The following is a 14500-nucleotide window of genomic DNA, read 5'->3' on the forward strand; positions in this document are numbered from 1 at the left end:
AACCTCTCAGCAAAATGAAGTAGGAGGATTGTGAGTTCAAGGATAGCCTTGGCTAAATAATAAGACCTTGTCAAGACAAAGAATGAAAGGAAGAAAGAGAGAGAGAAATAAAGAGAGAAAGGAAGGAAAGAGAAAGGACAGAAGAAAATGGAAGGAAGGAAGGAAGAAAAGAAAGAGAAAAAGGAAGTAGAAAGAAAAGAAAGAAGAAAAAGAAAGAGGAACTCAACTCCCTTTTCTCTTTATAATTAATGATCTTGGGGATTAGTTATAGTAATGTAAGGCTAACTCAATTCTATTTTATTCCATTCATAGAAAACTAGAAAATTCAAATTGATCTGATCTATCATGACAGAGAATAAATATATCAGTGGTTTCCTGGGAATTGAAAAGTAGAAAATCTAGGAGAAGTATCATCAAGGAAAACTTGGAGGTAACGGTGAGATTTACTACCTTGATTGTGATCATTTCACGCGTATACATGCAGTTTATTATATGTCAGCACCTCAAAAGGGGGACTTAAATATTTTAAAAATTACTATCATTATACAAAATAAATTTTGGGGAAAGGTGTTAGGACAGGACATAGTTGAGAGCTCTCTTATCAGGGTTATTTAGAGGTGGTAGAAAGGGGGTCTCATTTCTTCCAATATTCTTGTGCAATTCTCACAGCAGCCATTAGAGAGCAGAAGTGGCTCGTGTACAGGAAATAGGAATTGCAGGACTCCAACATCTTCAGGAACTGAGGGTGTCCTGTCAGTGTGGGTCTGCTGCCCAGTACCAAATGCTAGGATAGCTTCAGCTTCAAGGCTGCAGAGAGGTTAAACAATCACCCAAAGTCACACATCTGGTAGAGGCAAAAACAAGGATTTGAATCCAGAGTCAACACCACATCTCTGGTTCTACAGTACTCAAACAGAATTGTCTTTCACCATTCTTCAGTTCATGTGTTAAATTGATTGGAGTTGGTGGCAGATGGTGTGTATTTTAGTTCAGCTTTCTGGAGCTAAGGCTTGTAAACATTTGAAGAGAAAGGTAAGCCCTTGTGAGGGTCCAGGAACAAGGTTCCTCTTCTCAACTCCTTACCCTTTTGTACAAGGTACCAGGTTCAGTGCAAAGGTTGAAATAACAGTGGTAATATTTTAAGGGCAGGTGGGCTGAAGCTAGTGACAAAGAATTGAGGGCCAGGTGACCCATAGGGATGGTGACATTATTTGCTCATAGGAGTCTATCAAAAGCAGCTCAAGCCAGGCCCTCACACCTGAAATCTTAGCTACTCAGGAGGCTGAGATCTGAGGATCTCAGTTCAAAGCCAGCCTGGGCAGGAAAGACTGTGAGACTCTTATCTCCAATTAACCACCAAAAACCAGAAGTGGTACTGTGGCTCAAGTGGTGGAGTGTTCACCTTAAGCTGAAGAGCTCAAGGTCAGTACCCAGGCCCAGAGTACAAGCCCTATGACCACCACCAACAATAACAAAAGACAGCTCAAGTTGGAGCCCTGATCAGGTGACCAGACCGGACTCAAGGCATTCCCCGGAAGGCCTCAGGGATCAGAGCAAAGTGAAAAATTCTGATGAGTAGATGACTTAGTCTCAGAGTCAGAGGTAAAGTCTACTAGGAATTTCTCTCCTTTCCTTGACTTTGTCCTGGCCTGCCTGAAGTGAGCAGTTTGACTCTCCTGGTGGGATGTCCCATAGAGATGTCCTCTCCTGTTCTGGGTCCTGCAGAAGCCAAGATGGAAGAGTGTAATTATAAGATCACCATGGCTGTGCACTGGTACCCACCATATCCTCTTCTCCTCACTTGAAACTCTGTGGACACATGGTGTTTTGTTAAGGGCATTGAGTAAAGGCTACCAGGCTGCCGGATAAGGTAAAAGGTCATAGTCAAGCAGGCCCTTGCAAAAGTCATTACACAGATGGAAAGATGAAAATCTGGGCAAGAGAGGGAACTCAGCCAATGAAGAATATCACATAGTCAGTGTTCAAATATAATCTCCCAGGCATCTCTCAATTCAATCAAGTTGACCATGAAGATTAACCAGCATAGGGCTGGGAAGGTGGCTCAGTGGTAGAGCGCTTGCCTTGCATGCATGAGGCCCTGGGTTCAATTCCTAAGCACCACATAAGCAGAAAAAGCTGGAAGTGGTTCTGTGGCTCAAGTGATAGAGTGCTAACCTTGAGCTGAAGCTCAGGGACAGCACCCAGGTCGAGTTCAGACCCCACAACTGACCAAAAAAAAAAAAAAAAAGATTAACCAGCACAAGTGAAATACAGCAGCCATCTTTCTTTCTCACTGGACATTCATATACAACAGTGGCTCTGCATAAAAATACCCAGGATAACTTTTAAAACTCCAGAGTTAGGGGCTGGGAAGGTGGCTCAGTAGTAGAGCACTTGCCTTGCATGCTTAAGACCCTGGGTTCAATTCTTCAGCACCACATAAGCAGAAAAAAAAAAAAGCTGGAAGTGGTACTGTGGCTCAAGTGGTAGAGTGCTAGCCTTGAGCTGAAGAACTGAGGGATAGCACCCAGGCCCAGAGTTCAGGCCCCATGACTGACCCAAAAAAAAAAACCCAAAAACCCAAAAAACTCCAGAGTCAATTTAATAATTTGGCATAATTTGGTTAATATCCTCTTCTTTCATATTTAGGCTGGTTCGATTTTTTTTTCAATTTTTTTATTTTTATTATGTCGGTTGCGGAGCCTGATCTCTGGGCCTGGGAACTATCCCTCAGCTCTTCAGCTCAAGGCTAGCACTCTACCACTTGAGCCATAGTGCCACTTCCAGCTTTTTCTGCTTATGTGGTGTTGAGGAATCGAACCCAGGACACTCTACCACTGAGCTACCTTCTCAGCCCATGATTCAAATTTTTATGTTATTATAAACCAAGAGATAGCAAACTTTTTCTGTAAAGGACTAGCTAGCATCTAGTTTATCCTCTGCAGGTCCTAAGGTCTCTATCACAATTATTTAATCATGGCATTGTGGTACAAAAGGAACCACAAGCAATGCATAAATGAATGATACTGTGTATCTACACAGTTTTATTTACAAAAACAGGTAATGGCTTCTCAGTCACAATTTTCTAACCCCTGTTACAAACAATGTGTAGTGAGTTTCAGTGAAGTTAAACTTTCTGGTAGGAAATAATCATTTTCTTGTGACAACAGTTTTATACTCTATATTTTTACAAATAGAGTCCTTTTTCAAATGAAATGTTATAAAACTCATATAAACAAAAAGAGAATCATTCTGTTAGCATAAATATTTTATAAATTTAGTCAGGTGCTCTACTATGACTATTTTTTTTGAAGTACTGTGGTTTGAATTCTGGGCCTTATACTTGCCAGGCAGGTGCCTTACCACTTGAGCCACATCCTCATCCCTTTATTTTACACTGGCAAATGATAATGATTAGAATGTCAGTTAGAGGATATAGGTAATGACTGTGTTTGTTTGTTGTTATTGTTTTTCCATCTGCTCAAACACTGGTAACATTCAAATAATTTTTCAAAACCCAACAAATACTTCCTACAGGAACTCCAGCGTCCCACAAAGAACATAATTTGACAGCAGTATTTGTTAGATTTTTGCATCACTGTGATAAAATACCCAACATAAATAACAAAGGGAAGAATTGTTTATTTTGGCCCAGTTTCAGAGGGTTCAGTTCATCATTACTTGACTCTGTTTTGGGACCCGGGGTGAGGTAGAACAGGAAACAGAGAGAAGTTTGCATCATGGCTGACAGGAAACAGAAAAGAACCCTAACAGGAAAGGGCCAAGGCCAGAGGTAGCCCCAAAGACACACCCCCATGACCGACAGCCTCCATCTAAGGCCTCACTTACTATCTTTTGTCACAGCCCACTAATGCCATCATATTATGAATACATCTAGGGAATTACTTCATTCTTTAGATTGGAGAACTCTCCTATGCTAATCATCTCTGGAAACACTCTCACCGGCTTGCCCAAGGGTATGCTTTACTAATCTCCTAAGCATTTCTTAATCCGTACAAGTTGATCATAAAAATGAATCCTCATGATAATCACTGCTCTGGAAGTGAAATTGCTGCAGCCAAGAACTTGGGCTAGCCTTTCCTATCTATCTGGCCACCTTAGTTTCTTTAGTTCAGCACTCCCTGGAACTGTCTCCCCTAATCCCCAGCACATCACACAGACCAGGATCCTTGTGTCTAGAACTCATTCTCCTGCCTGACCATCATATTAGCCTTTGCCACTATAAGGAAATAACCTGAGACAGGCTAACTTACAAGTAAGGAGATTTTTTTTTTTAGCTCAGTTTTGGAGATTCAGGTTTCAAAGTGGAGTAGTCCCATTGTTTGGCCTCTGGCAAGAGTGATAGGTGGTATCTCACCATGCTGTGAATATGTAGAGGAGCAAGCAGATATATCTCCAACCAGGAAGTAGGGGGGAGGGCCGGGCTTGCTTCCTTAGATAAGCACCCTGTCAAAAGAACCACCACAACTGGGTACCAGTGGTTCACACCTGCAATCCAGCTAGCTACTCAGGAGTTGAGCTCTGCAGTTTGTGGTTTGAAGCCAGCCAACTCAGGAAAGTCCATAAGACCCTTATGTTCAGTTAACTACCAGAAAAGCCAGAAGTGAAGCTCTGGCTCAATTGGTAGCATGTTAGCCTTGAGCACAAAAAGTTAGGGGCAGTGCCCAGGCCCTAAATTCAAGCCCCAGGACTCACACACACAAACACACACACAGGACCACCAAGTAGACCTATGGCCCCAGTCACCCAAGGATCCCCACTGGGAACACACACTTCTTAAAAGGTTCTACCAGCTTCCACTACTTCAAGCCTGTAACACATGGTCCCTTGGAGAACATTCCAACCTCTTCCAAACCACAGCAACCATAAAGCAATCCTGACTTTACCCAAACCTCTCTGTGGATCAAATTCTCCCCAAGTCTCTGAGCAGCTCGGAGGGAGACACAGGCTTGTTGAGCCCTATCATTAGGGGCTGACATCTTGCTACATTCCCCTGTTGTCCCTGTTGTAATGGCAGGCAGTGAGGCTGGTACACAAATGGGCAACCCAGAAGGCTCCTTCACTCTTGTTCCTTCCTCCAGGCTTGTTCTTTCTGCTCAGGAAGCCAGATGCTCTGCAGCTTAATTACACGCTACAGTTGGAAGCACAGAATGTCAGAGCTTGAAAAGGAAGGACTTTGTTATAAATAATAGCTACCAGCATTTATTGAACACTTACTCTGTGCTAGGCACTGTGCCAAACTTGTTTCTAGGCATGACCTTATTTAACCTTCCCATCAGTGTCAAGAAACTGAGGCTGAGCGAGGCTATGGTGGCTCAGGTGGATTTCCAGGACTATGCTGAATGGTACACAGTGGGACATGATATACATCTGGGTTGGTTTAAAAAAAAAAAACCCACACAATTCCATTGTCAGAAACTGCATTCTGAATCCTTCCCCATAGAGAATTCATGGGCCACACCCATGAACTAAAGACCCTGAGAAATCTTGTAACAAACCTATTTAAGTCAGTATCTCTTCTGTTGTAAGCTTCACAGAACTATAGCTCAGAGCTTGGTGTGGAGAATGTAGATAACAGCCAGCTCCACTCAACTTACCTATACAGTAATGAGGCCCAGGCATAATTTCAGGAGCTGACCAGGCACAGACCTAGGACACCATGTACAGCACAGAGGAAGGTAGACAGTGGTCCATCTGGCCCATGAATCTAGTTCTCTTATATTTTTCTTTTTCTTATTAGGTAGTTGTACAAAGGAGTTGCCACTTAACAAAGCAGTTTATAATGCAGACATAAAGTTTTATTGAAGATTGTCTGAGCAAACTTCCTTGATTAGTGGATGAGCCAGTCAAAGCCTAGAGAAGATGGTTGTCCAAGATTACAGAAAATAGATCCTAGATCTCTAAAATCCACATATTTGCCATAAATCAGGCAGGTATGTAATCCCAGCAATTAGGAGGCTGAGGTAGGAGGACTGGGAGTTAAAACTCCTGGCAGCCTGGGTTATATAGCAAGACCCTGACAAAAGAATAAATAAATAGCTGGATATGGCAGTGTATGCTTATAATCCCAGCACTGGAGAGACTGAGGCAGGAAGATTGAAAGTTTAAGGTAAGTCTGGATACATAGTGATACTCTGTCTAAATAGATAGCCAGACAGATAAGGACTAAGTAATCCTAAGTACTCAGGAGGCAGAGATCTGGAGGGTAGAGGTTTGAGGTCAGCCCATGCCACCACCCCCACACCCTACCTCCTCTACCTCCCCACCCCATCCCCCTACCCCACCCCAAAAAAGAATTAACAACAGCCTTGTATATGGTCTGTCCTTCTAGCAAGGAGGGAGGCACAGCTAGGGAGACTGAGGTATGATGAGGCTGTCTCAAAACTTGACCTGAAAATAACTAAAAGGAAAAGAAGCTAAAGGCATGGCTCAGGTGTTAGGGCACCAACAGCAGGCCCTGAGTACAAACTCCACTGCCAGACAGACAGATGGACAGGTGAGCAGGCAGGCAGGCTGACAGACAGATGATATATAGACAGACAGATAGACAGATAGGACCAAAGGCAGAAAATGGCAGGAGGTAGGGGGCCATGAAGCCTCTTCTCCCCATTGGGTGGCACTGATACCTGCACTGCCCCTTTCCACAGCTGCAGAGACCTCAAAGCCACTGCTCACTGCTTTGCGTAAAACCACTGTGACCTGAACACCAGTGGGTCTCCCTCTCTCTGCTTTCACCCACTCACTTCTGTTAAGCAAGGCAGGGGCTCACTCACAGGACAAGCTATGTTTATTTGAATTTTATTTTATTTTTATTTTTTTGTCGGTCTTGGGGCTTGAACTCTGGGCCTGGGCACTGTTCCTCAGCTCCTCAGCTCAAGGTGAGTGCTCCATCATTTGAGCCACAGCGCCACTTCTGGTTTCCTGAGTGGTTTATTGGAGAGAAGATTCTCATGGAGTTTCATGCTAGGACTGGCTTTCAACCTCGATCTTCAGATCTCAGCCTCCTGAGTAGCTAATATTACAGGCGTTAGCCACCTATGCCTGGCTTTATTTGAATTTTGTACCAGATGTAGTAAAATGTCAGTAGCATCCCTCTGCCAAAGTGAAATGTGAGTCTGTTTGGAAAGGAACTAGGTAGAAAGCAACCTTTGCCTGCTCCAGGAAGAGTTTGCCAAAAGAAAGAAAGAAAGAAAGAAAGAAAGGAAGGAAGGAAGGAAGGAAGGAAGGAAGGAAGGAAGGAAGGAAGGAAGGAAGGAAGGAAAAGAAAGAAAGAGAGAGGGAGGGAGGAAGGAAGAAAGAGAGGGGGGAGGAAGGAAGAAAGGAAGAGAGGAAGAAGGGAGGGAGGAAAGGAGGAAGGGAGGGAGGGAGAGAGAAAGAAAGAAAGAAAGAGAGAGAGAAAGAAATAGAGAGAGAGGAAAAAAAGAATAGCATAAACAGATCCAAGGGGATGCTGTTTGAAAATGACTTCCCCAAATTAATTCTGTTCAAGGGCTCTCAAGGCAGGCTTTCTGGAAGTACATTGTCTTGTCAGATATCTATTTGCATTTTTCTAAGCAGAAGGGGGGTATAGTTAAATATGCAAATTAAATCATTTATACTTCTTCCTTACAATGGCTTGGGCATGGTGGGGAGTACTTTATTAACCTTGTTTAAGATATGAATGTTTAACAATAGCCTCCAAAGCAGACATTTCAGTTCCCACAGACCTAACCAGTCAATAGCATTAATTAGGGAGGTCTTCTCAATCTCTGGGTGTGGGGAAGGGTACTTCATACTGACCCTCACCAGCCAGCCATGCCCTAGGGTCCAGTTCATTCAGAACCAGCTGCAGGGACAACAGGACATTAGATCCTCTCCTGGGAAGCCAGACTGCCCACATGGCCCTTCCAGAGCTGGGAGATGAGGCTGTCACTGAGGGAGAGGGCAAAAATAGTCCTATGTGGGTGGCAGCTAGGCCCAAAGGCCCTTGCTTTTCCAGAGAAGGGGAGACAATCTGATTGGCACCCAACTCCTCCTTAGGCCTTAGACTTCCAGTGTTTCCCTGACAGCCAAATATTTCTCACACATCCCCGCTCATGCCTAGCAAATGTTGGCACATGTTTGGGCTCATTTGTAAGATAACTAAAAGGGTTTAAACCCTAGCAGTACCCATTTCCAGCTATGTGGCCTCAAGCAAGATTTTTCTCCTTTCTGAGTCTTCATTTTCTCATCTGTCAATAGGAGTTAGTGACCTTCCACAAAGCTTACTGGATAAACAACAATGAGAGTGAATACCTCATTCTGTTCCCCTTCCAGTGGTTCACCTTCTGGCATATTCTTCAAAAGGGCTCTGAGAGCTGGGTCTCAGTGGCTCACACCTATAATCCTAGCTACTCAGGAAACAGATCTGAAGATTGCAGTTTGAAGCTAGCCAGTGCAGAAAAGTCCATAAGACTGTTATCTTTAACCACCACCACCAAAAAATAAAATAATAATGCCAGAATAGAGCTGTGGCTCAAGTGATAGAGCACCAGCCTTGAGTGAGAAAGCCAAGACACAGCATCCAGGCCTGAATTCAAGCCCCAGGACTAATGACAAAAGAAAGAATGATTCTGAGACAAGGCAGCTGCTGTGACATGAAGTCCCTGAAGCAGCCCCACAGAGAAACCAGTAGCCAATGGCAGGAGACTAAGATCTCCCAGCCAAGAACTAGCAAAATGTGGAGGCCTCTTACTGACATCCTCTTACTGAAAGGGTGGTATTGGGGGTCCACCTGCTACCCTCAGTCCAGCTTTGAGGAAGGCTGTGGCCTGGCTAACATCTTGACCACAGCTTCATGAGGAATTCAGAACCAGAACCAACAACCAACTAAGTTGCTTCCAGATTCCTGGCTCTTAGAAACTGTGAGAAAGAATAAGAGAAGGAATTTGCTCAATGTGTGGGATTTGTAAACCAGCAATCAAGGACCTTTGCCTTCCATGGTTAACACAATACTGAAGAGTTAATGCACACCCATAGCAACGAAATAGACTGGGACCAGTGGCCCTGGAAAGGACAGAAGGGAGAAAAAGAAAGAGGGAGCACTGGGCAGGAACAGCTGGCTGTGTTCAGGCCACGCAGGATCCCTACTCCTGACTTACAGGATATCTATACACAGAAGTGGCCACAGTATGTGTACAAATAGAGCTCTGACCAAAAACCTGCTACAATAGCCCAGGAAGCCAAATAGCTGCTCCTAAAGCCACCAGCCCGAAATAGCCAGGACTTGATCAGTTAGCTTCTTTTATTTTGTCCCTAATTACAAAGTAAAACAAAACTGGAAGAAGTAAACATGTCAACTGTGTGCATGTGTGTGTGTGTGTGTGCGTGCGCACGCGTGCGTGCATGCATCCCCTAGTACTAGGGCTTGAACTCAGGACCTGGGTGCCATCTTTTTGGCCTTTTCCCCACAAGGTTGGTACTTTACCACTAGAGCCAAACCTCCACTTCTGGCTTTTTGCTGGTTAACTGCAGGTAAGAGTTTCACAGGCTTTCCTGCCCAGGTTGGCTTTGAACTGTGATTCTCATTATCTCAGCCTTCTGAGTAGCTAGGATTATAGGCATGAGCCACCAGTGCCCAACAACTACCTCCTTTCTTTGCACATACATCCATTTTCAGCTTAATTCAGTCAAGGGCATGGGCTCCAAGTCCAGGGTCCATCGAAGTCAGAAAATGGGGAAAATCTAGAACTGAACACTTTGCTAAAGAAATCAAATTAGTCAAAAGCAGAAGACCAACTATCAAGATCAAACTGCTTTGTTAAATGGCAACTCTTTTATACAGCTACTTAAAGATAATTTTTTTAAAAACTAGCATGCACAATTACCATAGGCATGAACATGGGCCCGCATAAACAGAAAAGACTGGGAAGAATGTGTACCTAGGTGATAACATTGATCCTTGCTAGATGGTAGAATTATGAAATTTTAGTTTTTTTAAAAAAAAATTTGCAACCCCATGCTTTTAAACTAGTTTACCAAATTTTTCTGTAAGTTTGTTTCATTAAAAATTAAATAAGAGGGGCTGGGAAGATGGCTCAGTGGTAGAGTGCTTGCCTTGCATGCATGAGGCCCTGGGTTCGATTCCTCAGCACCATATAAGCAAAAAGAAAAAAGCCGGAAGTGGTGCTGTGGCTCAAGTGGTAGAGCGCTAGCCTTGAGCTGAAGAGCTAAGGGACAGCGCCCAGGCCCAGAGTTCAGGCCCCCCCTCCCCAAAAAAATTAAATAAGAGCTGGGCGCCGGTGGCTCATGTCTGTAATCCTAGCTACTCATGGGGAGATCTGAGGACTGCAGTTCAAAGCCAGCCCAGGCAGGAAAGTCCATGAAACTCTTACCTCCAATTAACCACCAGAAAACTGGAAGTGGCACTGTGGCTCAAGTGGAGGAGCATTAGTCTTGAGCTGAAGAGCTGAGGGACAGCGCCCAGGCCCAAAGTTCAAGCCCCACGACCAACCCCCTTCCTCCCCCCAATTAAATGTTAACCCCTCTGTACATCACCTTTATAATAACAAAACATTTTTAAAAATTAAATAAGGGTGGGATGGAGGGGCAGGGATGGGATGTGGTGATGGGGCAGAGAACACTTGTCATTGAGCAGAAACGCGGCCAGCTCCCCATGCGCCCCCCTCGGGGCTCAGCGCAGGGGCAACATCACAGGACACAGCAGCAACCTAAAGCTCACCCAACCTTAAGTAAAGAGAGAAGAGGTTTAGATCAGATTTCCCGAAGAACTTAACCTCTAAGAGCACCAAATACTGGAATGGACACCTTGGGAAGATTTTCATGCCCAAAACAGACAGTCGCTGGGCTAGAGGGAGGAGGAGCTGTCGGGATTTCCCGACCCCTTCCAGCCCCTTTCCACCCGTGGGTTCTCGGCAAAGGCTGCAATCCCGGCGGGATTCCCGCCCTCCCTCCTTCTCCCCCACACTCCTCCCCGTCGCCACCGGGCTCGGCGGGGCGGGGCGGGGCCGTTGCCAAGGGGCGGGGCAGTCCGGCAAGCTCGGAGCTCCGTGGGCGACGGCTAGGCGCGCCCCGCTCTCGCCTGGCGCTCCCGCTCTCGCGCCGCCGCCTGTTGCTCGCTCCTCCAAGGCCAGCGCTTCTCGTCCAGGTGCCCAGAGCTAGACGATCCAAGAGAGTGCCCGCGCGTGGGCAGCCTCCCGCCTCCCTCTCCTCCCCGCGCACGAGCGATCCGAGGGCCCGAAGCGTTCCCGCGAGCGCGCGAACGCCGTGAGCCTCCCCGCGTGCGCCCCCCGGACCGCGCGCCGAGACCCCGGGCGCCGAGCGGCGATGAACGCGACCTTCCTCAACCACAGCGGCTTGGAAGAGGTGGGCGGCGCGGGCAGCGGCGCGGGGGGCGCGCTGGGGAACCGCAGCCACGGCCTGGGCACGTGGCTGGACTGCTGTCCCGGGGGCGCGCCGCTGGCCGCCAGCGACGGGGTCCCCGCGGGGCTGGCGCCCGACGAGCGCAGCTTGTGGGTGTCGCGCGTGGCGCAGATCGCCGTGCTCTGTGTGCTGTCGCTTACCGTGGTCTTCGGCGTTTTCTTCTTGGGCTGCAATCTGCTCATCAAGTCCGAAAGCATGATCAACTTTCTGGTGCAGGAACGCCGGCCCTCCAAGGACGTGGGCGCCGCCATCCTGGGGCTGTACTGAGCGCCGCGCCCCGCCGCCCTCGCCGGCCCTGCCACAGGGGCGGGTGGCCGCCGGCCACTCGGGGCACTGCGCGCGAGACCCCCACCCCACCGCCGACGTGCCTCCGAGCAGCCCGGACCGGGACATCCTGGGACTCGCGGCAGTGGCGAGATGGGACTGCCAAGACCAGCTGGGTCCAGGGTGCGCTTCACGGTGGAGTGGAGAGCAGGAGGGTTCTTAACAGGTCTTGTTTTACTGAGTTGGGGACTCCGGGGCTGAGCTGGCTCGCAGAGGAATTTTGTGTGTGTTGGCGGGGGCGGGTAGTGGGAGGACGGTTGAAGAAGCAGCAGTGGTGGCGGAAGACTTGCCCACCTGATTTTGCATCTGAAACGAATTTTTGAATAAAAAAAAAAAGCCGTTGGGCTTCCAGCAACTTCCCATCTGTGCCTTTGTGTGTGTGTGCGTGTGTGTGTGTGTGTGTGCACGCTTGCGCTTGCTTGCTTGCTTTAAGACCCTTGTAGAGGGTAGGACTCCTGGAGGAGGACAAGGGAAAGGTTTCTATTTCTACTTGGACAATGGAGGATGTAGATTCTTCCAGGCAGCCAGACTATTGGCATGATCAATTAAATCATCGGGAATTTGAGCCTCTTGTGTGAGATGAAACACTGTCTGTCTGTCTGTCTGTCTGTCTGTCTCTATCTATCTATCTATGTAGATATATGGGTGAATTGAGTCCAGGAAGGAAAAACTAAAATTAATGTGTCAGGCTAGTGAACAAATAAAATTCAATTGGGGTGGAGAAAAAGCTATATTAAAATTTTTGATGAGGCCTAAAGCCAACCCAAGGTCTTACTTTGCCCTCCCCATTAAGAGAAGTAGGAGGTGAACTCTATAGAAAACACCTAGCTGTGTTAGGGGAGTGGTGATGGTGGTGTGGGGAGAGACCCAGGATATTTAAAATGGAGAAACAGTCCCCCCAGCTGCAGTTGTATTTCAGGGACTTGACCTCTCCTTAGGAAATTGTTCCCAGCTGCTCTGAAAGCCAGCACCTCCTGCGGGACCCTCTTCCCCTGGAGCCAGAAGTACCTTGCTTGCCTCCCTGGCCAAGGTGGCAAGAGGGTCGTTTGTACAGGGCTGCTTTCCAGGAGATCTGGACTCTGGGATGACCTGAGAGAAATCTGCGCTTTGTGACCTATGCGCACAGTGCCAGCCCCTGGTATCTTAAAGATTTTTTTGGGGAGTGGAGTGGGCATGCTCTAATGGCTTTCCCCTGCTCTTCTTTCACCATGGATAGAAATGGAGGAGAATAAGAAGGAAGATGGCTGAAGCCTACACTGACTTTAGGACAAAAGGAACCTTCTCCTGCCTTTGTCACCAGTTTAATAAGGGAGGAGGTGGTAATAGAAATACTTACTCAACAATATAGATGCCACTGAATCTGAAGGATTTGGAATCTTCCTTGCACTGAGGAATCCTGCATAATGTTGGGGTATGCCCTCCTCTGCTTCATCCTGCCATTCAGTAAAATGAGGCCAGGGGCCTGAAACTCCTTGTTAAATACCTCCTCCCCTCCCCGCCCTCCCCCCCCCACACACACACACTGTGGAGACTGTTCCTGTGATTGTTGTAGTAGCCCACCTGATGGGGGGCAGAGGGGAGCAGCCTTGACAATGTGAGCACCCTAGGCCTCTGGCTCCAAGTAGCACAGGTGCCTGGAGTCTGAGCAACCCAGTCAGTGGCCAGGACGCTGATAAGGCAATCGTATCAAAGCCCAAATGACTACAAATGAGGATTTCACCTTTCTGCCTGGCCAGGTTACAGTGAACATTCTGAGAACTTCCTGTAATAAAATCATCTGCTACTAAATGTGGCTGGGGCTAGAGGGAGGTGGTTGAAAGTTGAGTTTCCTGAATTTGCTGCCAGAGGAAAGCCTTAGTGGGGAAGTTTTGCAGGATTTTTCACTGATATATATACACACACACATATACATATATATATATATATATACACATATGCACATATATATATGAGATCTGAGGATCACAGTTTAAAGCTAGTGCAGACAGACAAATTTGAGACTCTTACCTCCAGTTAACCATCAGAAAGTCAGAAATGGAGGTGTGGAGTAAGTAGTAGACCACCAGTCTTGAGGGAGAGAGCCAAGTGAGAGTAGGAAGCCCTGAGTTCAAGACCCAGTGCCAATACACACACACACACACTGCCTGTAGTACCATTGTGTTTGATACTCTGTCCCGTGATGTACAGCATGCATTCATAAGCACACATCCACTGATGTGTCTGTCAGTATGCTTACACAGGCAGGCATATGGAAAGGCCTAGAAAAGGAAATGGCAGGAACAGTGTCCTGGGGTGAGGAGGAAGTAGAGAAATCATACTTGTATCCCTTTTTAGTTCTCCCAGTCGTCTGGAGACTTGCAGTCTACTGAGCTACCTTATGTGAACCTCCAACAGGTTTGGGAACACTGCATTATGTCATAGCCAGTGAGGCAGGGTGCTCCAAAGAAGGGACAACTAATAGAATCCTGAGCCTTAGGCAAGAGAGAAAGTGGAGCTTGATTGTCAAAATCCCTCCATTGGCTGAGCACTGGTGGTTTATGTATATCGTCCTAGCTACTCAGAAGGCTGAGATGTGAGGTTTGAGAGTCACAGCCAGCCTGGGCAAGGAAAGTCCATGAGATTCCCATTTCCAATTAATCACCAAAAGACTAGAAATAGAGCTTTGGCTCAAATGGTAGAGTGCTAGCCTTAGCGAAAAAAAAAAATCTAGGAGACAGTGGCCAGGCCCTGAGTTTAAACCCCACTACTGGCAAAA

General features: G+C 46.8%; 1 protein-coding gene across 1 annotated transcript; it reads left to right on the forward strand.

Moving 5' to 3' along the window:
- The first annotated feature begins 11182 nt into the window (after positions 1–11182).
- On the forward strand, positions 11183–11710 carry Rprml (reprimo like). The gene has a single exon (XM_042674127.1). The coding sequence runs from the start codon at positions 11326–11328 to the stop codon at positions 11686–11688; it is 363 nt and encodes a 120-aa protein (XP_042530061.1). The 5' UTR covers positions 11183–11325; the 3' UTR covers positions 11689–11710.
- The last annotated feature ends 2790 nt before the right edge of the window (positions 11711–14500 follow it).

Source organism: Dipodomys spectabilis, unplaced genomic scaffold (assembly GCF_019054845.1).
Source record: "Dipodomys spectabilis isolate Male_0828 unplaced genomic scaffold, ASM1905484v1 ptg000018l, whole genome shotgun sequence".
NCBI lineage: Eukaryota > Metazoa > Chordata > Mammalia > Rodentia > Heteromyidae > Dipodomys > Dipodomys spectabilis.

Bases quoted from the DNA above. Each gene is read 5' to 3' on its own strand.
- Rprml (XM_042674127.1), top strand. From the start codon at position 11,326: ATGAACGCGACCTTCCTCAACCACAGCGGCTTGGAAGAGGTGGGCGGC.